This window comes from Calypte anna, chromosome 6 (assembly GCF_003957555.1).
Source record: "Calypte anna isolate BGI_N300 chromosome 6, bCalAnn1_v1.p, whole genome shotgun sequence".
Lineage (NCBI taxonomy): Eukaryota > Metazoa > Chordata > Aves > Apodiformes > Trochilidae > Calypte > Calypte anna.
This window is the reverse complement of record NC_044252.1, coordinates 7,025,961-7,053,327: the sequence shown is the minus strand read 5'-3', so window position 1 is coordinate 7,053,327 and position 27,367 is coordinate 7,025,961. Positions and strand designations below refer to the sequence as shown.

General features: G+C 39.5%; 1 protein-coding gene across 1 annotated transcript; it reads right to left on the bottom strand.

The window, feature by feature from the left end:
• On the bottom strand, positions 1–27,367 carry CHAT (choline O-acetyltransferase). The gene is made up of 14 exons (XM_030453428.1): positions 27,302–27,367; positions 24,495–24,686; positions 22,288–22,406; positions 20,840–20,893; positions 18,091–18,271; positions 16,933–17,110; positions 13,813–13,982; positions 12,995–13,095; positions 12,743–12,871; positions 11,234–11,356; positions 9,630–9,771; positions 6,455–6,517; positions 2,380–2,517; positions 1–560 (listed from the first exon to the last, which is right to left on the bottom strand). The coding sequence occupies exons 1-14, from the start codon at positions 27,362–27,364 to the stop codon at positions 291–293; spliced, it is 1,923 nt and encodes a 640-aa protein (XP_030309288.1). The 5' UTR covers positions 27,365–27,367; the 3' UTR covers positions 1–290.

The following is a 27,367-nucleotide window of genomic DNA, read 5'->3' as shown; positions in this document are numbered from 1 at the left end:
TTTAGGCAATAAAATGGCTAAGTTGATTATGGTTAGAAATGGCAGTACATACAGCACATACTCGTATTACTTAGTCCTTCATTTCAGCTCATGACACCAAACCTTTTTTGTTGACTCTAAAGCAAGAAATGGTAGATTTAGTAATTATAGGGTTTTAAAGGTTAGCAACAATGCAAAACAAATTATATTTTGGTTCTACACTAATATATTTCTAGCACTATCTTGCCTTTGAATGGCTAAGTAATTGTTTCTTCATAAGGTGAATTCAGGGGAATAATTCACACAGCTTCCTAGAGTTTGCGGTCACTCTGCAGCTGTGTGTCTGCTTCTTGATTAGCAAGTGGCTTTGCCATGGTAGAACTGCATTTGTTGCACAGATCTCTCATTTCTAGGAGACTTTCTTCTACAGCTTTTGCAAACTTGTCTGAGGAGGTTTCTTTACAATCTTTAAAGCTTGAGATGCAGAATAATATATGCTCTGGCTGAGGGTTATAGCATGCCCCATAACCATTGGGCACCACAGGCCCGTAGCAGCAGAACATCTCCATAGTAGTCGGAACCTGGTTGCAGGGAGAAAGTCAGGAATGAACTCTGGTTAATCAGGGCACCTGAAATCAGCTTGTTAGGAATGAGGAAAGACATGAACAAATGCTACAAATGCTGCCACCTATCAAGTATTACCTCTTTCAGAAGTCCAGACCTGGAGCTGCCACTTGCAAGGTAAGAGTTTATCTCAGTATAGAATTCAGTTGTTCTGTTTGTTTGTCAGACTTTGAAAACTGGTATAATTTGAAGTGGATACAATGCACTTCTTTGCTCCCTTTATATAGATTTTTAACAGCTACAAGCTTTGTTACTGATAAATAAGGAATTTTTAAGGGTGTATGTAATTCTGATATGTAAAATTATGATATATAATACTTCAAGGTTTTTAATTTCTTAAGGGTCGCTTAAGGTTACGTTAAACTTGTAATGTGAGGAGTGTAGTCAATTATAGAAAGCATTATTGTGTGTTTCTAGTAATAATTTATAACTGTGATGCAGTATAAAACCATATCTTAATGCATCTAGCTGTTATATTTCTGTTAAACCTTATTTTAATCATGGCATAATGTAGGAGTGAAACATTTTCTACTTCAGAAAATAAAGTAAGTGCTAGAAATCTATATATTTCAGACTTTGTGTACATGGGCCTTCACAAATGACATTCAGCTTTTTAATGGTGTAGAAAAAGCCATTAGTCCTGCTAATAGAGCCATTGAATTGTCAGATAAATTTGCTGTGCAACAGCCGAAGGCCATAAAGCTATTCAGAAGCACTCTTTGCTCATGGATAGTTTCTTGGAGAATTTATGTAGTAGTATGTTGGTTCCACTCACTTATGTCTGAAAGCCTACAAACATTATGACAAGATCAAATTACTTATTAAGGTTTGATGCTGTAGCATGATATTGTAAGTCTCCTTTGTTGCATACTTGCAATCTGTGCAGCTGGGTTACTATTTCAGTAAATGAATTCCTACATAGATTTCTTCTTTCATTAGGACTGCTGCTATATGCAATGAAACATTTAAATTTTAGGCTATATGCTATAAAGACATTTCCTTATTAAGATCATTAAATGTTGGAAATGTTGACTCTTAGAGTACCTTATTATAGCTGCAAATAACTGTATATCCATAAATATCTGTAAATGTCTAAAATGTTTGTAAATCCAAGATGCAAGTCTGAAGACATTGCAGTCTTACCCTGAGTAACTGAAGGCTCTTAAAGATACATAACCCAGCTACTGTTAGGAGTAAAACTCCCTCATGGCTCCCTCATCCCTTCAGTCTCTCAGAGTTTGAGCCTGTTGGGCTTGTGGCTTTACTGTCACTAAAAGAAAGAATTTGCACTAGAGCTGTCACCTTAGGGGAAAAAGAAGAAGAAAAGGAACAGGAAGATACATAATTTGAAAAGTAAGGAAACACTGACTCCTCATACAAATTTTACTGGGTTTGTTTATCAGCATTTCCAGGAAGGGCTTTGGACTACTGCAAGGGAGGTGTGTTAACTTCAGTCAGTATTTACTGTGCTGATTTTGCAGAAAGAACGAATAACTGGATTAAAAATATGAAAATTTTTGTAGACTTCTCGGTGTTATCAGGTTTTTGATGTTTTGTTGGGTTTGAGTTTTTTTTTTTGTTCTAGGAGCTTTTTGTTCTGTTGGGTTTTGTTTTTTTTGGGGGGGGGGGATGTGGGTTTTTGTTGTTGTTCCTTTGTGTTTTGTTTTTGTTTATTTGTTTTAAAAATTATTTGTTCTCCCACTGAGCTACAAGATGTAGCAGGAAACAAATGAATTAGCTTTTGCATAGCAAGGCCAGTGACCAGGAGAGACTCACCTGGCTGGTTGAGAGGATGAATCGATTGCTTGTCAAATATGTCTCATCTGTAAATATCTCTGGCAGTTCTTTCATGTGTTCCCGTGCCACCTCTCTGAGCCCTAGAAGATGGTTGTCTATTGCCATTCCAGTTATAGCCTGTGTACAAGATAGGACACCAGCATTTAACTGAGTATGGAGACATTTTCTTAGCTGTTATTGCTTTATTTTCTGGTCAGAGTTGATGAACATGGTTTGAGTGTTCAGATATTACTCTGAGTACATGCTTTGCTGATGATCAGTAACTAGAAATTCATATAGTGCTCTGAAGATGTATGGATGGAGCTGGTCTTGAGATGTATTATGTGTTGATGTTATCTGGTGTGCTGGGTGTTCATCATCTCTTACAGGTGAATATCATGGACTGAGCTTCCAAAAATGCTGAGGGGAGCATGTGGGATAAAAAAAATTTCTAAGTGTGTTTTGGAATTTCCTTTGCATCACTTGGATTATATTTTAAGATATGAGGCTCCAAAACACCTTCAAATTGGAAGAAGTGGACCTTTCATTGCCTTTCTGCCTGCCTCTCACTCTGGCAGGTGAAGCATGTTATTCCATAGCATTTAGATCCAAAGATTTGGTAGATGTCTGCAACATATTTAAATGGATCAGAGAATAACAGATAGATTTACCAGTGATTTATCACTACTAGGTTGACCTAGTATCACTATCACCACTTAAGAAGACCGAGATTATGGTCACAGATACCATCTCAATTTAATTTGAGTAACCCAGTTTGCTCCCCCTGAGCTGACATCATTTCAGGGGTGAATTATATCAGGAGTAGCCTTTACTTTAGCCCTTGCTATAGTCGGGTAATTAGAAACAGTAAGCGTAGGATAGTTGGATGGCACCATCCATGTACCATGAGCACACAGTCAAATTAAACAGGGCTTAACAAGGAAGAATAATGTGCTTGACAAGCAGGAGATCTAGAGTAGTCTTACTTGCCATCCTTCTTGCTCGTGTTTTGGCTCCCCATCATCTTCAGACCAGAACCAGCCATGCTTACCTCTAACCCTGCTCCCAAATGTCCTCAGTTTCCTCTCCTGTCTCATGGCTGAAGGTTAGGAGCAGGGGCACACTGGTGGCCAGCCAGCCAGCTCACACCAACTACTGCCAAACCTGTAATACCTCTTGCTATGCTCGGGTCTCTACTCTATATAGCTACCTAATGCTAGAGACTTAAGGAATTTGTGATAGCTTTAAGATCTTTACCCTGCTAGCAAATGTGATTGAAAATGCCTAACAGGATCAAAAGTCAGTAGAGGAAGATGGGCAGCCAGAATCGTTAGAGAATTTTTGTTCTTTAGGAAACCAAATCAAAATTTTGTCATCTGAAGAATATCACTGAGCGGTTCTTGCAGCACTGAGCTGCAGGATTGACTTGGAAAAAAATGTGCATTTGAAATCCTTCAGTCTAAGTTTTTTCAATCTGGTGGGAGCATTAATTGTGAGGACTGAGATGCAGGTCATGCCTGGTGACAGGCTGAAGTCATGTAGGAATGAAATGATGAATAAGGGACACTGTATTCCACTGAGAGCAGAACTGATATCCCTGTGGTGAAGGCCTCTTGCAATGAGGGAAACAAGCAACCTTAGAGAAGGCAAGGTTTAAAAAAGAGCACAGGTTGGTTTTCCTCTTAAGTGGAGAATTAAATAAAAAATAGACACAAGTTTGCTTTCACTCTGAAGAGAGGAATTATAACCACCAGTAGTGCCTGAAGCAAGAGGCCCAGTGTGCCTCATCTTGTTCGGCTTATTAAGGAATGGGCACCCATTGGTGAAGAGACTATTTGTTAATCAGCCCAGATGATGCTTGCAAAAAAAGTAGCATATTATCAAGGCAGTGTTTACATTGTTTTTCCCATAGAGGGAAACTGGCTTGACAATCAAAGGAAATATTTTGCCATGACACAAGATTTATAGGGCTGTTAGCAATGACATTTTTGCCACATAGATCAATGTCATGTCTGAGGAGAGGCCAAGACAGGCTAATGAAATAAACTGTGAGTCAACGCATAGGAAAAAACTGTGCTAAATTGAATTTTAGAGATCCACATTTAAGATACCAATGCTACTAGTAAGCCCTAACAAGGGGAAATAAAATCATTAAATTGCTTTTTGGTTTATGAAGTAGATTTCTTTTTTTTTTTTCCTTAGGAGTTATTACATTTCAATCTGTTACACGATTTAGTCAGACCATATAAGTCTTGCCCATAGTTTAAAGGCACAACAGAAAGGGAAGTAGAGTAAAAAATCCTGGAGACCTTTTGAAATGTAAAGATAATTTAATTTTCTCATTGCTATTTTGGAGGATGAATTTTATAACTGTTTCTGGAACTGAAATTACTCAGGAGGGGATGGGGGGATTTTATGGCTTTTTGTTTTGTTTTTTTCCAAGAGTTGTACAGAAATTCCATTGATTGTCACCTAGTAGACCTACAGGATTTTGAGTTAATTTTGAGATTACCCTAAAATGGTTCAGGTGAGACAGCTGCCCTGAAGTAACAGCTGCCTCAGCTTTAAAGGTAATGTGGAATCTCAGCTTCTAAGATGTGGGTTCCCAGCACAATTCTTGAAACATGAAACAGCTTTTCTCTCCTACTTCTTTTGTTTCACAGTCTTAGGAACAAATCCTGCCTGAAAGCAACAATTCACCTATCCAGTAGTCTGAGTACACCTTTGAAACCACCTCTAGAAGTGGAAGATTTCTTATATATAATGATTATTTAAACAGTAATCAACAGTGTGGGTTTGTTAAGCAGCATAAGTAGCAAATTCATCTAGCATAGCTGGTTATTAGAATTTATTAATGTCATGAGTGGGTTGACTAAGTTGCTTGTAGAATGTGTCTGTGCTTTGTCTTGGCATGCTGGGAAGTAGGGCATTACCTGAATTGTCTCATTCTTGATCAATAGCAAGCAAGTTGTATTTGATACTAAACAGATTTCTTCACTGGGGGGGCATCTCTTTTATTAGACACTGCATTCAGGTCTTGAAGAGAGAGCTCACTATAATAATTCCCTCATTGTTTATGACCTTTATTAGAAATTGCAGTTTGGAAAACCACTCCACCTGAGGATCAGGTCCTAGATAAGGACCTCTCTTCCCTAGGGATAGGGAACATAAGAAAATACATAAATGCTGGGGGTTTTTGGGGTGTGGAGGTGGAAAGCCCCACAGTATTACTGTCAAGACAGTATCATTGCTGTCTTGACTTGACCTGTAACATTATAGCTTACATGTCTAAATACCTGTAAACTTGGAGGATCTAGATTTTGCAGCTGGAGTTCTCTTTCTCATGCATGTTACACAGTAGTTAAATGGGCTGCTTTTAAGCCTTGCTTCTCATCCTGATAAGGCTCTCAGAAGTCCTTGCCACTTTTCTTGACTATCTGCATGGCTTACATACAGATTACAGACTGTGCAGAAAAAAAGGCTTATTTTGTCTGGCTACTGTTTTTTCTTGCAAACTTTTCAGTACTTATTAAAAAAATAACTTTATTAAATCTTGATTGCCAGGTTTAAGTTGCAGGCCACTTTTCCATTGCTACTTTATGCAGTGACAAATAGTGGAGTCCTAATTCATGTATGGGACTCCTTATTATGACACAGTTACAGGTCATAGAATAATTTGGCTTGGAAGGGACAGCTAAAGGTTATCTAGTCCAACCCCCAATCATAAACATTTCCCAGATGCACATTCCCCATCAATTTATTGCATACAGAATGTCATGTTCCATGTTCCATGACAGTTCTAGATAAGAGAGCTGATGTTCAAGAGTGATGTTCTTGCCACTGATGTCTAATGCAAAATTTTGTTATTTTGCTTACAGGAAATATTTTTAAGGTGAATTTAGTTGAATATGTCTGTATGTTCAGAAATTTTTGTAGGTGTGATATAGCAGTGTGATATACTTTCCTTTTTAGAGGTGTTTATGTTTTCTGGTGTGTAGATAGTTAATGATTGTATCATACTTTTCTTGAAAAAAACTGGCTAGTTCTTATTCAGACAAAGCAGTGTTTTACTTACCAGAATAGTGTAATTAGTCTGAGCTGTGATTGCATCCTTAAATCTCTGCATCTTCTCAGAATCCTGTTGGGAGAATCAAAATATATCTGTTATTGAATAAGTTCTCAAAGCAATAACATCTTCCATCAGTTAACTAGCAAGTGCTCAGAAATGTCTTTTGCTCTTGACTCAGGTATAACGAGTCCTTATAAATGAAAAACCATATTTGATATCCTGATCAGCAGCAGTGCCTGGTTGTGCAAGGGTTGAACAGGCTTATTGGTGGTGGTTTTTTTGAAGGTAAGACTTGCAGTTTCATGGAATCTTTCCATTTTGGGGGTGTAGATGATTACTAATTGAATCTCTAATCGAATCTCAATTACAAATTGTTTTCAAAGCAGCCAGGCAGTATGTCTTCTCCAGAATGGCTTATCTAGACACTGACAGTGATATTAATGAAAACCATTACTGATATTTTACTAGCTGGTCAAAAAATTACTCCCACTGTGTGAAAAGGCATCTAGCATTTTCCAAGGCTGCTCTATCCTCCACAAATGTGTCACATTTCAGATAACAAGCTAGTAAATTTTGACTCCTGTCAAATGGCAGCCTTTTGTATTAAGGGAATGATCCTATGAAGTAGAGCCCTGCTGTACATCAAGTTGGACACTGCAACTTTGGGAGACCCTGAAACAGCCAGAAATGGCTGGGTCTCCAGATAAACAGACAACCTTCAGCTTCTATGGATGATGAATGATCTTTTGAACAAATAATTCATTTTAGAAGCAATTCAAGGGCAGCATCGGGGACCTTCAAAGTAGAGAGTCTGATATTTTTTCATAGGACTAGAACTAGGCCTTAGTTCCCTTATACAGATTAAATTACCAAATGCAGTCTTTAAGTCTGATGAATTTACAGCTATTCAGCAACCTCTGCAGTGTCAGATGATGCTTCTTTTACAGCAAGTGTCAAAGGCATGAGATATTTCTCTTGCTAGAGTATCAATCCAACCCAATTAATCTTTGGTGACTGTTCAAGCCATTGTTTGAAGATCATTTGTATCAGCACCAAAGAGAAATTTTTTTAAAATTTGTTTTCAGTTAATGACTATTAACAAACAGCATTTTGGGGGAGTTCCAGGCTACTTAAACCAAGTGATGCCTGTCTTTGCCCAAAAAAGTAGAATTAACCCCTTCACATCCAGAGGCAATCTGTAGGTCTAAAGAAATCACCTTGTAATAGGGCTGTGCTAAGTGAATTTTATTTCTTATAATTCTGTGATAAAAATATGTATAGTATTGAACTGAATGATGTTCCCATCAAAACAAAGATTTCTAAATGTTTGGAGGAAAGAACAATCACAGATCAGTTGAGTGCTCCTTGCATCTCACAGTGGGCAAGAAGCCAGGAAAGCTATCAGTGGACTGGTCTGCATGATGACTGCAGGATTCTCAGAGGGAATGAAACCATAATTCTCCCTGTTTGGCACTGCCAAGGCATGGATTGTAAGGATTTGGCTGAGACTGAACTCACTGTAGACATGCATGACATTCTTCTGCAGCCTTCTGTGAAGCAATACAGCCTAAGATTCTATAAACAGTGGGCAGAATCTCAGATTTGGATGGTGAAATGGTGAAGCTCTGGGAGAGCTGGAGAAGTCAGTAAGTGTAGGAATAAGGAAGGTAGGAAGATATTGTCAGAAGGAACAAGAAGGATCTGTCAAACCAACATGTTAGGAGCAGGCTGACTCCTCCTAAGGCTGCAGTCAGCTTGCGGAAGTGTGTGCTGGGGCTGGGGTATACTGAGCACCCCAAGCATGGATGGGAAGGTGTGCACAGACAACAGCAGCTTCTGATGAAATACAGTCAACCATGTTGTCAGAAAGGACACTGATAGCAAATACCAGCCTCCTCTTGACTACTGTATGGTAGTCACTATTATGTGTAACAGTATGGTCATTATCTGCCTTGGATTACCCACTCAGCATAGGGAATCACTTCTTTTGAGTACTCATTTGAACATGGAATTTATTTGAGTCTTGTTCATCATGAGCTAAATTCTGGCCACTTGTAAACTAGAGGAGACTGAAGAGACAGTGAAGGAACAGACCAATTCTGGGCAAATATTGTCATCTTCTGGGACATTAGAAGTTGGCTTACAATGCTTCATTACTTAACGCTTAATCTACAGCCCAGCAATACTTCTGGCAATGCTATGCTTGATTCTGAAGTGCAGCCATGTGGGCTGTTGCCACTCTAGTAGGCTTACTGTGAAAAATAATCTGTATTTTGGCAGTTTTCTGCATCTAAACAACCACCTGGAAATTCCCTATATAGCAGCAAAGTGCAGTGGGTGGAAATGGCATGCAGAGAGACTTTGAGGGAGGCTCTGCAGGGATGGCAGGAAGGACAGTGCACACAGCTGTTTGTGCAGCTATAGTGTCAGCTCTCTCAGATGTACCCCTTTGCATCCATCCCCATCTACTATGTACAGTACTCGTGCTTCTGGCAAACAGATGGTGGTGTCTCAAAGAAAGGCAATTCAATTTTTCCTTTTGCTGGGTGATGTCAGGACCGTTTGGAGTGTTGTTTTATTAGCTTGATGAAGTTTTTGCATTGTTATGGTTCAGCCCCCTTGAGGACCCTATAAAACAAACTGGATTTGGTAGAAACATACCTTTAAAAGAATAAGATCAGCCAGAACATATCTACCATACCCAGAACAGAGCATGTGAATTATGTCACTTGAGACATTGCTATCTGCAGCAGATCCATCTACTGCAGGGGGTTTGTCAGTCCCTTCCCCTGGTGTGGCAATATAATGATCCTGAACTTTGCATATTCAGCATAGCTCTCTCTAGGGAGCAGAGTTTGGATCTGATGATAGATCATTCAGAAGACAGTACTAAGCCTAAAATCAGGTGTTGGGGTTTTTGTTCCTTATAATTTTGTGTTTAGACACCCGTGAATCTTCTGGATACTTAGACAAAAACAAGGAAATATTTCTGTTTAAATTAACAGTTGGTTTGCACAAAACAAAGCAAAATCCTGTCAGGTTTGCTACCCTGCCCTATGCCTTTATGGTCTTGGATAACAATTTGTTAATTGAGACTGGGGATCAAAAAATGCATTATTTACTTAATATTTTGCCAAAAAAAAACCCCAAACCAAAAACAGAGGGAGAGAGAGCAACATACCGATAGAGCTGTCTTGTTATCAGTCATTGCTTTTACAAAAGCAAATGCTTCCAAGGTAGCAGACCTAATATTGTCGACTCTGCCCTCATTAAACCGGCGAATGGAAGCACTTTCGTAGGTAGGGACAAGTCTCCTGTGGCATCTGAGAGAATGAGGAAAGAAAAACAAAGGAAATTTTTTCGAGAAGTCATAAAGACTAAAAGAAATACAGGCTTGGTATGTTTTATTATTACGGCATGATTTTATTATTTGGATAGTATTCATCTCAATGTTGATAGAATTCTATAAGAAATTTAAAAAAGATGGATGCTCACTCCTTTCTAATATGAAAAGCTGCATGTAGCTGTATACATTTTAGTTATGCATTTCCTGTAAAGAATGACTTGCTATGTAATAACCAGGCTAGTAAAACTAAAATTTACTGAAAGATCTCAAGGAATGTTTTATTTGTGCTGCATCATAAAATAATTGTGTAATTAATCATTTTCTTACAGGAACAAAATAAGTTTTCTTTAAAACAAGAAAAAAGGCACTCTTGAGTGTCAATGAAAAATAGAAAACTGAAAGGGGAAAAGGGTGCTATTCGAGACTGTGAGCTGGAATGTAAATGCACACAGCACATAGAACAAAGTGTGAAGACTATTCTTTAATTTGGTTCCAGGTATATAGCTACAGTTCCTTGCTTCAAAAGACCTACTGTGCCTTCCAGTTGAAGCAGGGTTCTTGGAACATAACTGTTCCCTAAGGTTTTTGTTGCATGTATGGGATTTATATAATGGCTGGTATACAGTTGAAAGTCTTGGACCAAGTCATTGTTACAGTTTGGCTAATGGAATATGCAAAATGGATGTTTGACAGATGTTCATGGAGTACATGAAAGTGTTAGGCATCTCTGGTTTTGCCTAGGTAAAAAACACTTCAGCATTTAATTTGGTATGATGAAGAATTATTTGAGTTCTGTGGGAAACCATGCAACTGATCTGGAGCATTAGCTGTTGTGACAACATAGAAAGAAGCTTTTAACTTTGATAGTGTCATGGAAATTGGAGGATATTATCAAATCTTGAGATGCCTGTGAAGAGGGAAGCAGCAGTAGTTACTAACCTGTGTAGGAGCTCTGATCTGCTGTGATGCTGTATTATTTTTTCCTGTGAATGCTTTTGCCTCTGTTGTGCAGGGAATGCATGTGGTGAGCTATGGGTTACTGCATGGCTGCTCACAAGCTACTTGCAATGGCAAGGGAGTATTTCTGTCCCAGGGACTTGGGCTCCCCTGCTGTTTTGCACTCCCTGCCATGTGCCCTCACCCTCTATGCCAAGTTCAGGGACAGCTGTGGGAAGAGCACTGGGTGGAGATGGTGTGTGTGCACATGGGGATGGGAAGGTAGATCAAGAAGAGAGAGAGGGAGAAAAAGAAGTTATACTCTGCCTCGGAACTGGGTGGCAACTATTTTGTCTGACCTACAGACCTTAGGCAAGATCACTCATTGCCATGCAGGAGGCATTTTTTGGCATTCTGAAATAAAAAATAGATCCTCTGTATAAAAACCACGTTGTCAATCTCCTCTTTTGCTACCTTGTGCCCATGATTTGAATTAACCTTACCTGTAAAATGCCAGCTGAAGTGCTACTTGAATGTAGGCATCTGGGCTAATCTTTTGTTTCTTAATAAATTCCTTTCCATAGTTCTCAAACTTGTAGGCAATAAAGTCCAGATTTTGCACTATTCTGGAAGGCAAAGAGAGAGAGTCGTTACTGTGGGGGGAGATGCAAGAATCTTATGTTCCATTTCTGTTTGCAAATAAAACTCAGAGATTGTTTCCTGCCTGTACCCACTCAGAGGTGAGAATCATAGAATCATAACATCAGATGGGTTGGAGAGGACCTCTGAGATCATCAAGTCCAACCCTTGATCCATTACTGCCATGGTTACCAGACCATGGCACTGAGTGCCACATCTCTCTTCGTAAAAACCTCCAGGGACAGAGAATCCACCACCTTCCTGGGCAGCCCATTCCAGTGCCTGATCACCCTCTCTGTAAAGAATTTCTTCCTAATATCCAACCTAAACCTCCCCTGACAGAGCTTAAGTCCATGCCCTCTTGTCTACTTGGGAGAAGAGACCGACTCCCCCTGGCTCCAACCGCCTTCCAGGGAGTTGTAGAGAGTGATGAGGTCTCCCCTGAGCCTCCTCTTCTCCAGAGTGAACAATCCCAGAAGAGGTGGTGTCTGTTCTGCAGACTGTCCTGGCCTTTGGTAACTTGTTTCTAGTAATTTGTCAGTCCCTTTTAGTTGCACAGGCTCTAAGGTCATTCTATTTCTATTTTAACTTTTTAAAGCCTAATGCTTCCACTCCTGAAGCCTAAGCCAGGGTCTCCTTTGTTCTCAACTGATTTCTGTAGAGATTTAGAACCTGATGAAAGCTCCTAGCAAGTTTCAATTTACAAGATTACTACCTTTATTTAGAAACAGAAATTAATTACTCTGCACCCTGCATGCTTTCATACTCTCATGTATGTGGTATCTATAAAGATCACAGGCCTGAGAGTTGAGATGAAATAATTTGAAAAAAAAAATCCTAACATCTCTTGTTTCCATCCCCAACCCCAAAGATCATGCAAACCTTTTAGAGTCTGGAAACACAGTCAGAACTAACCTTTGTAGGAGCAACATAGATATAAACAAATTGCATTCCTGAATTAAAACTGTTTATTTAAACCAGTTGTATTCTACTGTCCCATATGCCTATCCCCATTGCCCTGCCTTTGCCATGGATCAGGTCAAAACCCATAAAGTGCATTCACAAAAATAGAGAACCTTCAATGTTTGCATCCCATGCACTAGGACTCAGCTCTTTGTCCACTGGTGGACTTTCCCAATATTTACATGGGAGGAAAACAATGATAATGCAGCTCCTGAATACAGTGAAGTGGCTCCAGCCCATCCGGGTACCATCTTGTAAAGCCATGTTCTATATGTCCAGTGTAGGAAGATGAGGAGGAGCAGGAGGGCAGGGAGAGTCCTTTAGGAGGAAACCCATGCCTCCACTCACTGTAGTAGGGGGTAGTTCTCATCTTGCAGTCATTGGTGAGGAAAATGTGGCATCTGTTCTACCTTTGGAGTTTTTCTGCTGATGATGCCAAATGTGCCTGAATTTCAGGGGAACATTTCCATCTTAGTCTCCGTGGAGCAGGAAGCTCGCTCACTGAATCAGCTCGAACTAATTTCTTGGAGCTTTCTTTCCTGTTAGTATGTGAGAGAAAAGTCATTAAGGTCACAGGAATAATCTCTTTGGTAAAGACTGCTTTTTTTAGCAGGTAAATGACTGATTTCCAACATCAGTAGGTTTACAGAAAGGAGACTCACATGTGCTTGAGCAAGTGTTCAGTGCACTGCACCAGTACGATGCCATCAAAAGGGGAATGTTCACATACAGTACCACAGACTCCATCTCTTCCTACCACAAACTAAGCAAGGAAAAGAACAAGTGCAAGATATACAGGGAATAAATAGTGTTCTGTGTAAGTTACCCATTATGTTAACAAAAACCACTGTCATCAGTGAGGGCTTTTGTCAGTTTTTCATGATGTGTCAACATTGTTGGCAGTTGGAGATTATTACATTGCTTCACCCTGGGTCTGTTGCAAAATGTGAAGAAAACTTTAAAATAACACAATCAAAATCTGTTCAGATAAGAGGCTGAAGAAATCAATACTTCCAGGAAGGTCTCAGAAAGAATGTAATTAATATGTCATTAAATGAGTAAACAGTCTGTTAAGTGAGAACTTACACTAACTTAAGCACATGCTAAATGATCAGTAATCTTTGTAGGATGTCAGGAAAAGGTGTGAGAAAACAGAGAAATCTATTGTGCTTTTCTTTTTTGTTCTGGGATGCTATTTCAGCATTTTTATTTAATTTGAATGAGTGCATGTCTGTATCTGTCTACCTCCTCAAGTGCAAAAGGCAACTTCAGCAATGGTGGGAAGGTGAGAGCACACCTGTGTTGGGAGAATCTCCCCCTTCCCCTGCCAGCAGGGTATTAGATTCATCTTCCCCAGCCTGGCAAGGTACGGGACTGCTCACAGCGAGTCTCCCTTTGGCCCCTTCCCCTCTTTCTGCCACTTGCTTCTGAGTGGTCCCTACCACGAGTAAGCAACATCACAGTACTGTAAGGTCTTTACCTGCATTGGTTTGTCATACCAACGATTGGCCCCGTTTTTATGGTAGCCTCCCCCATGTAGCAGTTGCAGTGCCATGTTTGTATCATTCAGTTCCACCCCACTCGGGCTGTCCAGGCACACCAGGCATATGCACCGTTCAATCATGTCAAGAGAGTCACGGTTAGTGGAGTCTGGGGACAAAAGAGTGAAACAGTGACATCCTCTTGCCTGTAATGCAGGACTGGCTGGGGAACCCTGCTGCCTTGGGGAGTACTGAAGATCAGACCCTGCCTGTGCAATGAGATGGTGTCTGCAGAGTTCTCTCAGCAGCAGAATGTCTCAGTGCAAGGAAACGTGACACCAAGGCATTAATTCATCTCTTAAATTTTGCAGTATTTCTGTGTGTCTTTCATATGATTCAATAATATCCCCTTTATTTTTCTGCCTTTCACTTCCTGAAGTAATTATATTACAAAATAGATCTATTTCACTCTTAAAGCCAGCAATGCTTGCTTATTTTGTATATAACAGTTAGAGAAAGGATGAGTGGAAAACAGAACTTCAGAGCTCATGCTGTTGCTGCAATATTCTCTGAAGCAGCATGGCCTATACTTGTTTTGTGCTGTTCTCACATTAAAATGCTTTTCTGGACAAGAAACAACAGGAACCATGTTGGTTTTGTGTTCTTGTGTTAAAACCATCCTGTCTCTGGACTAGGTATATTGACATAAGGTTACATCTATGGATGAGGCCATGAAGTTTAGTTTTTGAGCATAGAATTGCCAAAACCATGGGTTGGCACATTCCATTTCACTTCTATCACTAATGTACTGCTGAGTAAAATATACTTCTTCTGGCTTCCTTTCTCTGTTTCTTTTCCCTGTCCTGTCACTCTTGCTTGTACAGGTGGACTACAAAGTCTATTTTTACATTGTCCTCAGTGCTTTCCAACCTGTATTTATGCAAGTTGTTTTTTTCTCAGTTTCTTAAACTCAGTATTATAATGAAGGTAAAGATTTATTTGCTCTTGAGAGCCAGTTTGAGGCATAAGAAATATTTAATTGTGAGCACTTACTACAGCTCTTATTTGAAAAGAGAAATATGGAACCTATAACAAGAACTTGTATTATTCAAAAGCATGTAACATCACTACTTGCTGTTAAATGCTTTTTAACAAGACCAAAGGAAAAAGGGCTTTCTAATATAAACTTAAAATTCTTTAATAACCAGCTTTTATCTGCTGGTTTTGCTAGATTTTGGTGAGAATGTTCTTAACTAAAGATATGAATTCAGAGTGATCAAAACTTTTTCCAAATCTGTGCTAAGTTCAACAAATCTGTGTTTAATTTGGGAGGTAATTTTAGCCCAAAGAATGGAAAAAACTATTTTAAATTAAGCTATCCTCGTTTGCACTTGAAATATGGAGCCAAAATGGTCATGCAAGTTTTAATGTTTGCAAGTATGAAAAATAGCTGGTTCCTCTGAAAGAACAGCGTTTTTCATGAAAATGTAAGAAAAACTGTACCTTCCCAAAATGAGTAACGTAGGTTTGTGAGGAACTAGTAAAAAGCCCCAAATGCTTGTTATCCCCCAGCTTTATTCTCCTGATACTGTCTAGTAAGAAAGATCATAAATATGCAAGAAATTAGGTGTCAAGAGCAAGAAAGGCAAGTGACAGCAGTGGCTGAGAAGGAAGAGGGGAAGGTCTGACCTCTTGAAGGTTATGTTCAAGTACTGTTTATTGCTCTCAGATGGATTCTACAAGGGGGCATTGAGGGACTGGGGGACCAGCCTGACTTCTTGCAGGCTGCTTGGGGACCTGATGAGTGCATAGCACATATTCCTCCCTTGCCCACAGAAGCAGACTCCTAGGGAAGACACCTGGTTGGTGGTTCTGCCAGCTCCTACACAGACTTGAGCTGGGAGATTGTAATTGATGAGGCATGCAGATAGTCTGAGCTTTCTGCCAGCTCTCTGTGCTGCCATGTGAAACACGGATGACCCTATGAAGTGTCTTCAAAAGCATTCAGAAGCTTTATAAGGGAGAAGACATACAATGTCCTCTTGGCTGTAATGTTCTTCTAATATCTGACACTTTCAGGGTTGGCTGTAGTTGTGGTATTTATTCTGCTAATCACCTTGGTATATTAGTGCAAAGGTGGAAAAGATCCCTGTGAATGGAAATTAACCCTGTATACATCAGCTGCTGGTGTTTGTGGACAGGCACCTTCAAGAAAAAACTGCTTGGATAGTGATTTACAAACTGCTCACAGCTTGCTCAGCATTCTGCTTTGTGTTGTCTGATAGGTTTATATATATATTTCATTGTGGCTGCTGCCCACACATCTTTGGCAGATATGAAGCCCTTAGTATAAGGGCATAGACATATTACTTCAGGGTATCTTGAGTTGAGGTATTATAGTGAATAAAATTAAGTTCTGCTAGAAGCAGAAAAGTAGGGGAAAGATGCTTTTACAGAAAGAAACACACGTGTCTAGAGAGCTGATCAAACAGTGAAAAATGTAACATGAAGCAGGCAATGAATTGCAGAAGAACTTAAGACCCATGACTTGGGATGGAAAAGAAATATTTCCAGGAAGCTAATGCTGCCTGTTATTGGAAGAGAGCAAGAACTATATCCAAATAATAACTGGTGTCACCTTTCCCAGATACTTACTAAATATTTGGATGAATGAGGCCTGCTACTTTCTATTTTTCTCCATTCACTAGAGAGGGTACACAGCTAGATTCGATAGGTGTTTAACGTGAAGATGCCTTTGTTAGACAAGATGAAAATGTCAAATACTTGCCAAAAGCATCATTCCTGTTGGTGCAAAATGGATGTGAAGAAAGACAAATCACAAAATCTGATGTAATGTAATTTATGTGATGAAAAACATAGAATGAGGTGAGAGCAATTTTCATGGCATAACAATTAAACATGCAGATCCAAAGGCTCAAACCTAGTAGCACACATCTGAACCCTTACAGGTACTGAGGTTCCTCCTGCTAGAAAGGTTCAGCAGTGAAGTTGCACATTCAGTCCTACATTGGCTGTAATGTTCATTCCCAGCAAAGAAAGGCGATGATGGTGAGGATGAAGATGATGAAGAAGAGAAAGCTGGGGTTGCTGCTGCTAACCTTTCATAAGGATTGTCCTGGCCTCTGCCCACTCTGTTCTTCCATCAGTTGTCAGCAGGCCAATTGGAGGCAGCATTTCCTCTTCATTCTCTGCCATTTTGGCTATCTTTCGTAACTGAGTGAAAAGATCTCCCTCACTGAGTCGACGGAAATTAATGACAACATCCAAAACAAAAAACTGCAAAAAAAATTACAGGAGTCAGAACAGTCACAGATGGGTTGGACCCTTACTGGTCCAATATTTTGCTTTCTCCTGTGTGGGTGTTGAGATGCAGAAGTTCTGCCTGGAGAGAGCCAAACCTGCAGGCAATGCAGTATAAAACCACTGGAGACTGGCCCAGTACTGTGTCTTCACACCAGTGTAATGCCAATTGCTATAGGAGACTTATATTGGGTGCTGGGCTCAAATAAAATATATGTTATTTGAAAAAGCTTTAAAAAGCTGAAGGGGTAAAATCAGGAAGTATGTAAATTATTTCTATGATATTAATAGTTTAAAAATAACCTAGCGAATCTAGAGAAATTCCCCTGGAGATGAACAGAACATCCCAGAAAAGGGGCCATCAGGATCTATCCCTCGTTCCCAGGGGCCTGCAGGCACAGCTCCAGTACTAGAGACAGTCAAGTTGGGCTATAAGGTACCCTGCCCAGCCAATATGCTCTGCTGCTCGACTGCACTTACTGGTTGGGACTGGTTCACTCTGATGCTTCAGTATTTCTGCCTGTACCTGAGCTAACTTCTACAGGCATAGCTTAGGCTCCTCTGGAGGGGGTGGTGGCATATATGCCAAGCATCATGTGCCAATACTTGACTGTCAAGAGAACAACATTTCCAGTGAATGCACTCTGATAAGATTTTTTTTTTCCTCTGTGGTTTCATCTCTGTTTAATAAACATTTTTGTTTGAATCAAAAAGCAAATGAATTCTGCTACATCCCTCCTTTCTGCATCACTGTACTTGGAACATAATGTGGAATAAGGACAAAAATGCTGCAGAAGCATCTTTTGGAAATACTGACAGTTAATACTTGGGAAGAAGTGAGCTCATATGTAGCACACTAATGGTGTTTGTGAACAGTGATGAATTTAGGCTTTTCTTTAGTGAATTTAAGCAAACTAAGAAATATAGAAAAGTATAAAAAAAGAACACTCATTTACCTGATTATTACAAGCAACAATGATGTGCTCTGGTTCTGGCATTACACTGCTTTTCTGGGCCACAAGGGTATCTTTGGTATGTCCTGGAAGACGATAGGAAGAAAAGAGTCCATAGTATTGCTTCATACAGAGAGGATGACCAGACAGCTGTCCACGAGCAAAATCAACAGGTAAAGCATGGCTGGAGAGAGAAAAGGAGAAAAACAAAGCCAGAGGAAAAGAGGGGAGAGAGGAAAGAGAGACAGAAAGGAAAAGAAATCTAATCTGTCCTTTGTTCTGTTACAATTAGATCAGGTATAACACAAATTGAGTAATAAAACGAGATTACAGTTTAAGTGAAATAGATGAATTCCCATACCAAAGTTAAACACATCATTCCTGGCAGCTTCATGCATATTCATTAAGCAGTTGCATTGTCATCTAGTAGAGATGGAAAGAACAGCAGGTCACAAGCAGCTTTGCAATGCACGTGGAAAGCCTGCCTGAACAGGACCCTGGAAACTTGCCAGGACAGAATTCAGAACAGCTGGGAAGAGGAAGCACCTTAAAACTCAGGTACTGATGAAATTTGCTGCATATCACAGTGCACTGTACTGTGAAGAGAGCTAAGAGAGGGTCAGAGAGGGCCTTGCCTGGTGAACAGGAATGCCTGGGGCAATATTAAGGGCTTCTCTCTTTTCCAGAGCCTCTCTTATCTGCTAATAAGTGCCAAAACCCTATTCCATTTTTGTTGAAAGGTACGTTTTTTATTGAAAAACACTTCCTAAAAGACAAATTTAGAGGAGAGAAAAAAAGAAGTTATCACAGTTATGGTGATGGATTGTAAAATATCCCACTGACATTTCATGGAATAATGGTTCTGTCAATTGGGAGAGACTGCAGAGACCATGGGAGGAAGAATATCTTCTTGTGGTGCAGAGGTTTTCCCTCAGCAAAAGAGGACAGCTTCCAGTCCAGCCTGAGAAGGCCAAAGAAGCAGGCAAGAAGGATTACTGTCCCACAGCTGATACAGGGTAACATTTTATACTAGTTTTATCTTGTTCAACTGTCTCTTTAGAAATTAACTCTCTGATGCAGTTTTAAAACAGGTATATTCATTTTTGTTCCTGGATTTCAAATCCTCTGTTATCGTTTATTTCCTTGTACAGGTACTCAGTGTTCTCCTCTCACATTCTGCAGAATGCACAAATCTTTTTAGATTTAACAGAATTGTAAAGAACATCTATGATGATGGAAAAGAGGGGAATAGCATGGTAGATTTAGATAAGAGGATCTGTAATTATAGCCATTTAGAAAGGGGTTATTAACTGTGAGTGATGCTACCAGAAAATCTTGTACTGATTTAGGAGATGTCTGTCTAAAATCTTATAACTCTTAAGGTAAACAAGCTAAGCTTTGTTTGAAATATTTAGTCCTGGCTGAAATATTGTGCATCTGCATGTGGGATGATCCCTGAGAAGCTAGCAGTACACTTCCTGGTGGAAGCCCTCAACACCAACAAGGAACTGAAAATGTTACAATTATGGTGCCTGCATAATTACACAGGAGGGGTGATAAGCTAACAGTAACAATATGAGGACACAGGAGTGACATTTAAATGATTATTGATTTAAGGCAGACAGATCTTATCACAGGAGTCTTTGGATCTAGAGTAGTGAAGTCAATAAAAATTTAATCCTTTGAGCAATGTGGTTTCTTTAACTCATTGCAAATGCTGTCACATAGAGAAGAAACAAACTGTATTAGTATGCAATAGTACTTCCCAGCATGCCAGAGCTCGTGTATGCATTTGCATGGAATATCTTTGGCAAAAGATTATTGTTAAATAAATACCTGTTCTGTACTTTCCAAGTAGCTGTTACACTTTTGAAGTGAAAAATTAAAAAACCTCTTCCTCTTTCTTTTATCTAATCTATAAATGATACAGTCTTTATTGTTTGAATACGAACTTTGCCTTCCTCATCCAAATAAGCATTGGCTAAAGCATATCACATAGGCCTCTTGTATTGCCAGAAAGGAAAATGACCCCTTCCCTAGCAAGGTACAGCAGCTGTTGTGCTTGGCTCTCTGCTGTTTCTCTTCTTTGGTGAGCAGTGATTTCAGTAGCAGTTTGTTCATGCTAGGTGAGGTTAAGAAGTGCTATGTAAAATGCTGTTATGAGCTATCTCATAGATGCCATAAAGAATCATGAATTTTTCCTGTTTTTATACAAAGTAACAATAGTATCAGTAACTTCTTTTTGATACCCACTGAACCAGCCTGGCTTCCTTCTGGTGGTGTAAGTTATTTCTTTTTTGGGTGAGGGAAGCAGGAGGGCTGGTGTACTAACTGGAGGGTGCAATATATGGAGGGGGTGTAGCAGATGTCCAGTGCCAGGGAAGATGTGCAGCCTGCATAACTTCAGTGCTGCTGCTCTCTGAGGCTGGGGAGCACAGACCTCCTGGTACATCCTCAATAGCCTTTGTTAGGCAGATTGTGTGCCTAACAGAGTGTGTTGGGCTGCACTGTATGTCCTCGGGTATGACTACCAGACATCAAAAAGGATCCTCCTCCAACCTGATAGATTGCAGTAATGAAGCAGAAAGTGCACAGAAGATTGCTAAAGCACTTGCCCTGAAGCATGGTGGAAACCCAGCCCTTCCCAATGGTGGAGAGGTGCAATGCAGCCTGACTCCGGGCATGTTAAAGCACCCTTGAGTTAGAAGCCCTGCAGGTACTCAAGCAGCAGCTCTCTTTCCAAGCTACTTACGTGTCCAGTAAAGCTTTATAGTCTTGCACTCCTGAAATGAGATTGGCGGCAAACCTGCAAGTAGCAGACAGAAGTGACATCAGTCTTTTGTCATTTGGCAACACAGAGCTTTTTTCTGAGAGACAGAAAAGAGCCTAAATGATTGATGACAAAGCATAAGTCTTCTGGCTTGGCAAGAAGAACCCCCTACCCCCACCCAAACTCTAAATTAATTCACGTCAAGAGAAATATGAAATCCTAGAGATGATCCCTTCAAATGGTTAAAGAGACTACCACAGGAGGAAGTGTGGAGGCATTTATTTAGAGAATGGGAGCACAGGCTGAATATTTATTAGAATACTTAATGTGGGTTTCAGTATCAACACTCATAAGCTGCCCTATTTATTAGAGTACTTCCTGTCCTAAGCAGATATTCTCTCTGCAGAACTATCAACAGGTGTACTATTTCCTGACACAGTCCATTTGAGCAGTGTCTGAATGGGAGGCTCTGAGAAAAAAATTTACTTGTTAAATCACGTGCAGTAGGAAATGCAAAGTGGAGATGTGTGCACAATAAATTTACTCAGTAATAAATGGAAGTGTTTACAGTTATGTTTCAGGTAAAAAGATACACTGGCTGTCTATGCAAAATAGTAAAATAGCACATATCAGATTCAAAGTTCTGGATACTTTACAGTAGGATAAATTCACATGCAGCTAATTCTTTCAGTAATGAGCGCTGAGAGAGGGATAAAAGCCAAGAGGAAAACTGCCCTGTATGAGGGCAGATTTGGTCTGGTTTACTGTTTTAAGAGAAGAAGATGTTTTGGCAAAGGCTGAAAAATGGAATCCTTTTTTAAGCATGTCTGGAGAAGTATATTCTGTACTTGGCTACTTGCATACCTTTTCAGTTTTCAAATTATTGTTATTCTGCACAATAGCTCAAAGGCGGAAGGTCAGTTCAGGGCTGGGAAGCAGTGTTTTTGTTGGGAGGAATGATTTCTGAATTCTTATTCTTAAATCCCCCATGTTTCTAGTGCCCTTCTGGGCACCTGGGAGTGACAGTTTAATGCCAGGGTGGCCTTTTCAGTTTGCAGGGTGGCTACAAGTCACAGTGATGGCACATTAAATATTGTTTCCCTTTAAACAATGCGTCAGAAATTAGTATTTATTTTTTCCACCACAAAATTGTTGACTTGAATAGTACTGTAAAAAGCTCTGCAGATATTCCGTTAAACATATAAATCCCCTGGCATTGTTTTCCTGCAATAATGTAATAGTAATAACACTTTCCTTTCTGCATATCAGTAGGACTAACCCCAGAAACACTGTCTTCAGTCAGCAGGCCTAGTGGGAAATAATTCAATGCTTACCCTTATTATAAAATGAAACTTTGTTGTCTCTTTGCAAAAGCATTATATTTGTAATACCCTTTCATTTAGCAAAAGCTGCAAGTTGTAGTATGTTACCTCAGCTGGTCATTTACATCCTTGAAGTACTGACGAGCAAAGATAATTGCTGGGCTGGAATTGACTGGAAGAGCAAGCCGGTTGTTGAGGTACATGTCATCCAGCCAGTAGTTGAACACCTAAGGGAAGGGGACATGAAATCTTAAAGCTATGAACAACGTGCAGAAAGGCAGTCTGAGCAAGAGGGGAGAGTGCTTGGTGCTCCTGGTGTCAGGCATGTGCTCTGATTAATGGAGCTGCTGAGCATTTTCACTCTGGGCTTTGTGACCTCAGCTCAACTGAAATCAGCCACAGTTCCATAATCCTATTTTTCAATCAATGGCACTTTACAGTGTATTCCATTAAAAAGTAAACAAGCTCCATATTGTGGTGGTTTGGATATTTTGCTGTTTTCTTTTCTCTGCAACAAAAAATATTTGAGTACAACATGCTAACAACTGACTCTTGAATAATGATGGAGATATATTTAAGAGATGGACAGAATTTTAATAGTGATGATTTCCCTCAGGGGGCTTCCAATACGTGTCAGTGATGCCAGGGTCTTCTGTTGTTAGCCATCAGATACTGTCCTGCAGCAAGGCAGTGGGAAAAGAATATCCTGAGCCTAATGGTTCAGTCCTGCATATACTGGCATGTGGTTAGGGCCCCTGGAGAATTCCCTCTGTGTCCACTGATACAAATGCAAATTACTGATGTTTGACCCAGGCAGAGAGATGTATTAAATTTCTAGCCATTTTTTATGGAATACACAGATGTACAGTAACAATATTTCTTTATGTCTGAGCAGTTTGAAGAAGAATCATTTGGAAAAGGAGGTTTTTATAAAAAGGCCTTTCTGAGTTTAGAGGGCATACTTTGTGTTTAAGAACTATAAACAACGACGAAATTATGCAGAAATAAGTATGAATGCATGCATCAGTTGAAAAAGTTTTCCTCTGAGGTATTTCATTGCTGTTAGAACAGATGCTTCCCCCACAGTCTCTGGAGTCTTCAGGAGAACAGGCTAGAGCTGTACTCCTGTCAAGCTAAATTCCAAATAAAAACATTTCTAGTTTATCTTAAGAATCATGTATTTAATTTTAATAATTAATATTTAAAGTTGAGATGTTCCAGGAAATGCTGATACATCCTCCCTAATTTTCATTCTGTAAGTGGTTAAGTGAAGAGCTGTTTCCCAGAACACTATTTGTTATCAAGAACAATATTTAAGCAAATGTTAATTTAGCCACTAAAAACATGTTTTGAGACAATAATAAAATGAGGTTGGTTGGCATTTAGCGGGACCCTCAGACTGTGACAACAATTCAGAAATTAAGCACTGATTTTAAAGTAAAAGCATTGCCAGTACTGTAGCCTTTTTTCTGACTATAGTAGCAATTTGATGGAGCTTCCTTGTGGGTCACACAAATGAAAAATTAAAGGAGGCCCACACTGACATCAGCAGCAAATCTACTGGATTTCACTGAATGCATGAAACCATTCAGTGTCTCCCATATTTGCTGGGATTAAAGAACTTCAATAAAAGAAGTGTTTCTAGTTTTCAGGTGCCATGTTCTATTATGGCTAATGCAGGCAGGATGAACTGTGGCTTTGTGGAATGGTAAAATCTATTTAATCTATGGCTTACTTAATTTTCCTGTCTTGGGAAGCAGAAGGCTGGACTTTCCTCAGGGTAACTATGGTATAGTGTGACAATGAACTGAAAATAACAGTTTAATTTAAAAAGAATAATTTGCATTGCAAAGTATTTCGTTCCAGAATAATTTTAGTGGATCAGAGTTTTGGCTAGATAGAAAGTGCAAGATACATATTTTGGCTACATACTAAAAGTGAAATGCACTTTTACTAAACCTATTAGAAAGCATTTTTTGTTGTTCTTAAAGGGAAAGAAAGAAATTTCATCCAAGTAGGATTTAATATAATGCTTCTTGCAGGTAGAGCTGACAACTGTGTGTGCTTGAGGTACATGAGTTCCTTCACTTATGTCAACAAACTGGTGATCTGAAAACATAATAATGACATGGATTTTAACATAATTTGAAAATTCTAGTCTACTATGTCTGAAATATTAATTCCTTTTGGTGGAATCTGATGTGACCTGTTTGACTGACCCACCAAAGAAAGTAGTGATCACACAGAGAACGTCACAAAGAGTTGTAAATTAGCATCCAACACCACAATTTTTTTTCTCATCCATATTTGCTTACCCAGTTTGTTGTCTTTTCCCTTCTTTCCTCGAGGATTTGCTGCAAGGACTCCCCTACCCCTCCTGCAATTCCAAACTGCTCCACAATGACCTTGGTCTTTCTAAATTGCTCCTCTGGCACCAAGTGTTTCATGCACTGAAGGTACATGCGCAAGGTCTGTTGCAGTGGTGGGACTGGAAGTTTTGGCACTGCCTACCCATAAAATAATTAAAAAAAGATATTAGAAAGTAATTTTACTTGTTCCCAAACCGCCCCCTTTTTTTTTTTCCTTATTTTTTAGTTAAGATATAAATGACGTCAAATGTCACACATCTATGTGTTTATTAGCAGCAAGGGTATTCAGGTGATAGGAAAAAGATTTGAAAAAGCAAGAGGTATTATGGTAGTATGGCAAAGCAAGCAAGGGTTACCACCACAGATCCAGCAATGGCTCACAAGTCCTTTGTAGCTGTTGGTGGGGAAGATCTCCAACCAGTCACCTCCAAGTATGGTTACTTCAAGACTATCTTTCCTCCTCTTCTTGGAATTATTCCACCCATTCTAGGAACCCCTTATCATGGTTTTCCACCTCCTCCACGCATGCCCATTACCATCTCCAGGGGTTGCTGGTGGTCTCACAACCACCTTAAAACACTTTCCTCAGTTTGACCCAGTCCTGGGCACATATGTGGTTAGTAACCAGTCAAGAGTTCCTGTTGTTAATCACTTCTGCAGGTGCAAAGATGGATCTTCAAGAGACAAGAGTTTTGACTGTTGTTCTTGCCATTTGTGTTGCTTAAGCAATGTGGTTAATAAGGCAATGCTGAGACAACAGCAAACAGGCTGGTTTCTCACATCTTTTTTAAAATCTATTTCTTCTGTTTTATCAGTAAGGATAGCTGATTTCTGCAATGTAATTGTGGGACTTCAGGGGAGTTTCATTAGGTCTTAAAATGCCTGAATTTTAGGACTTAGCATGCAGTTGTGTGCAATACTGAAGCAGTGGTACCTCTCCAGTAGTTCCTTTTGGAGGCCTTTAGCCAATGAGGTTTTGAAATAGGTCAGGAAACCAGTGGAAAATGAAGAATGTTCATTGGTAAAAAAAAAATAATCTAGAAATACTAGGCCAAACAAGTCAAACAGGCATGATGCAAGCCAGCAGTCTGAGATAGAGTCTAGGAAATCTTCAAATACATTAGGACATAATAAATTAATGCAGCAAGAGAGGGTATTTGTTAGTAAAGTTCATTTAACTTGTAATCAGTAAAACGGTGAGTTAGCACTTGCCAGATTGTTAATATGATTGTTTAAATAATTGCAGAAGCAGAAAAGTGCAGGTCTGTTTATTAGTCCTGACTACATATGATCCTCATAAAACCTGTGTTTCACCTACCAAAACGCTGCTGTTGCCCAGTCCAGAACCCTTCTTGAAGGTTTGACAAAACACGTCTGTTTATGCATGGTTTATTCTGTTTTGAGCAGGAAACCACAGAATATGGGAAGAAAACAATCTCATGCAATCCATGCAATTAAGCTTCCTTTCTTTTTTAATGTTGAATTAAACAAGTGAAGTGTAATCGGTGATTTAAAAGGCAGAGGAATTATGGGGGCAATGGGAAAATCAAGCAGGAAAGTAACCCATAAAAGACTGGCAAATTGCAAGGGGTTGTGATGCTCTAAGAATGGTTCCTCAGGGAGGCAGACGTGTCTTCCAGTTGAGAAAGGCTCATCTAATACAGCTGTGCTTATCCAGTAGCAATTCATGTAAACCATAACCTTTTGGAGGGTTTACTTCTCTAATTTGACATTTTTCCTGCTAAAGCAGGTGAAGTTCAGATTTTTTAACTAGATCCTTATAAAACAGACAATCATTTTCATAGGATTGCAGGACCATAGTGTGATTTTGGTTGGAAGAGATGTCTGTCAGTCACCTAGTTCCATCTGCTGCTCAGAGCAAGGCTATCTAAAAACTCCTTTGCTGGCACATTCAGGGAGGAAGGGGCTGGGAGAAAGTCCTTTGAACAGGAGGCAGGGAGTGGGTGTCATGAGCTCAAATACCAGCTCTGCCTTTTGATACCCACAGGAATGTCAGTGCTGTGTTATGTTTCCCTATCTAGAAGCAGATTTTTCAGATGCTAATAAAAAGTGTCATAGGATCACCTGTTACTAATGGAAATGCAAATCCAATTTAGCCTGTAATAGACCCTGGATCTCAGAAATAAAAGAATGGCAGTTCTACAGTTTCAAGCTATGTTTAGTCCAGGCATATCTTTTCTGTCATTGATTTCTCTATCAGTGGAAACAGATGTGCCAAGTAGTTCTACTTTTTGATATCTAGCTTTTGCCCTATCTTTCTAGGTATCATTACTGTACAGATCATGACTCTGCTTAGGAAAAAAGCTTTCAGCCCAAAGGGTTGACTATTTGTAGGCATACACATTTGACAACTTTTAAACCAGCTTGAACATGAATCATCTGTAATACTTTGATAGTTTTATACTATTAAATCACTATATGCCATCTGACTGTAGTAATTAATCTGCTGTTGTGTAATAATATTTCACTTACTGGAAATCCTCACAGGATGTTGGGAGGAAGAGTGTATTTGGAAAGGAGAAGCATTACTGTTAGATCAAAGTTGCTGACTATAAACTACTGCAGAATAACTGGTGTCCCCTGAAACAAATACATCAAGTCTGGAACAAGAACTTGGTTTACAATTATTGTATTAATATATATAAATTTACAGCATTAAACACTGTCAAATCATCTATCTTTAACATTTTTTAAATTTTTTTTCTTTTGTTTTCCCAGAAATAGTCACTTACTGTCTCATCTTTACTGGATGTGTCTTTCTCTTTCTTCTGCATGTTTTTCTCTAGGACAGGCATCCC

Bases quoted from the DNA above. Each gene is read 5' to 3' on its own strand.
- CHAT (XM_030453428.1), bottom strand. From the start codon at position 27,364: ATGCCTGTCCTAGAGAAAAACATGCAGAAGAAAGAGAAAGACACATCC. The intron at 13,983-16,932 runs GTTAGCAGCAGC...TTTTGTCCCCAG, and splicing joins CAGGACAATCCTTATGAAAG to ACTCCACTAACCGTGACTCT. The intron at 13,096-13,812 runs GTAAAGACCTTA...TTCCTTGCTTAG, and splicing joins GGTATGACAAACCAATGCAG to TTTGTGGTAGGAAGAGATGG.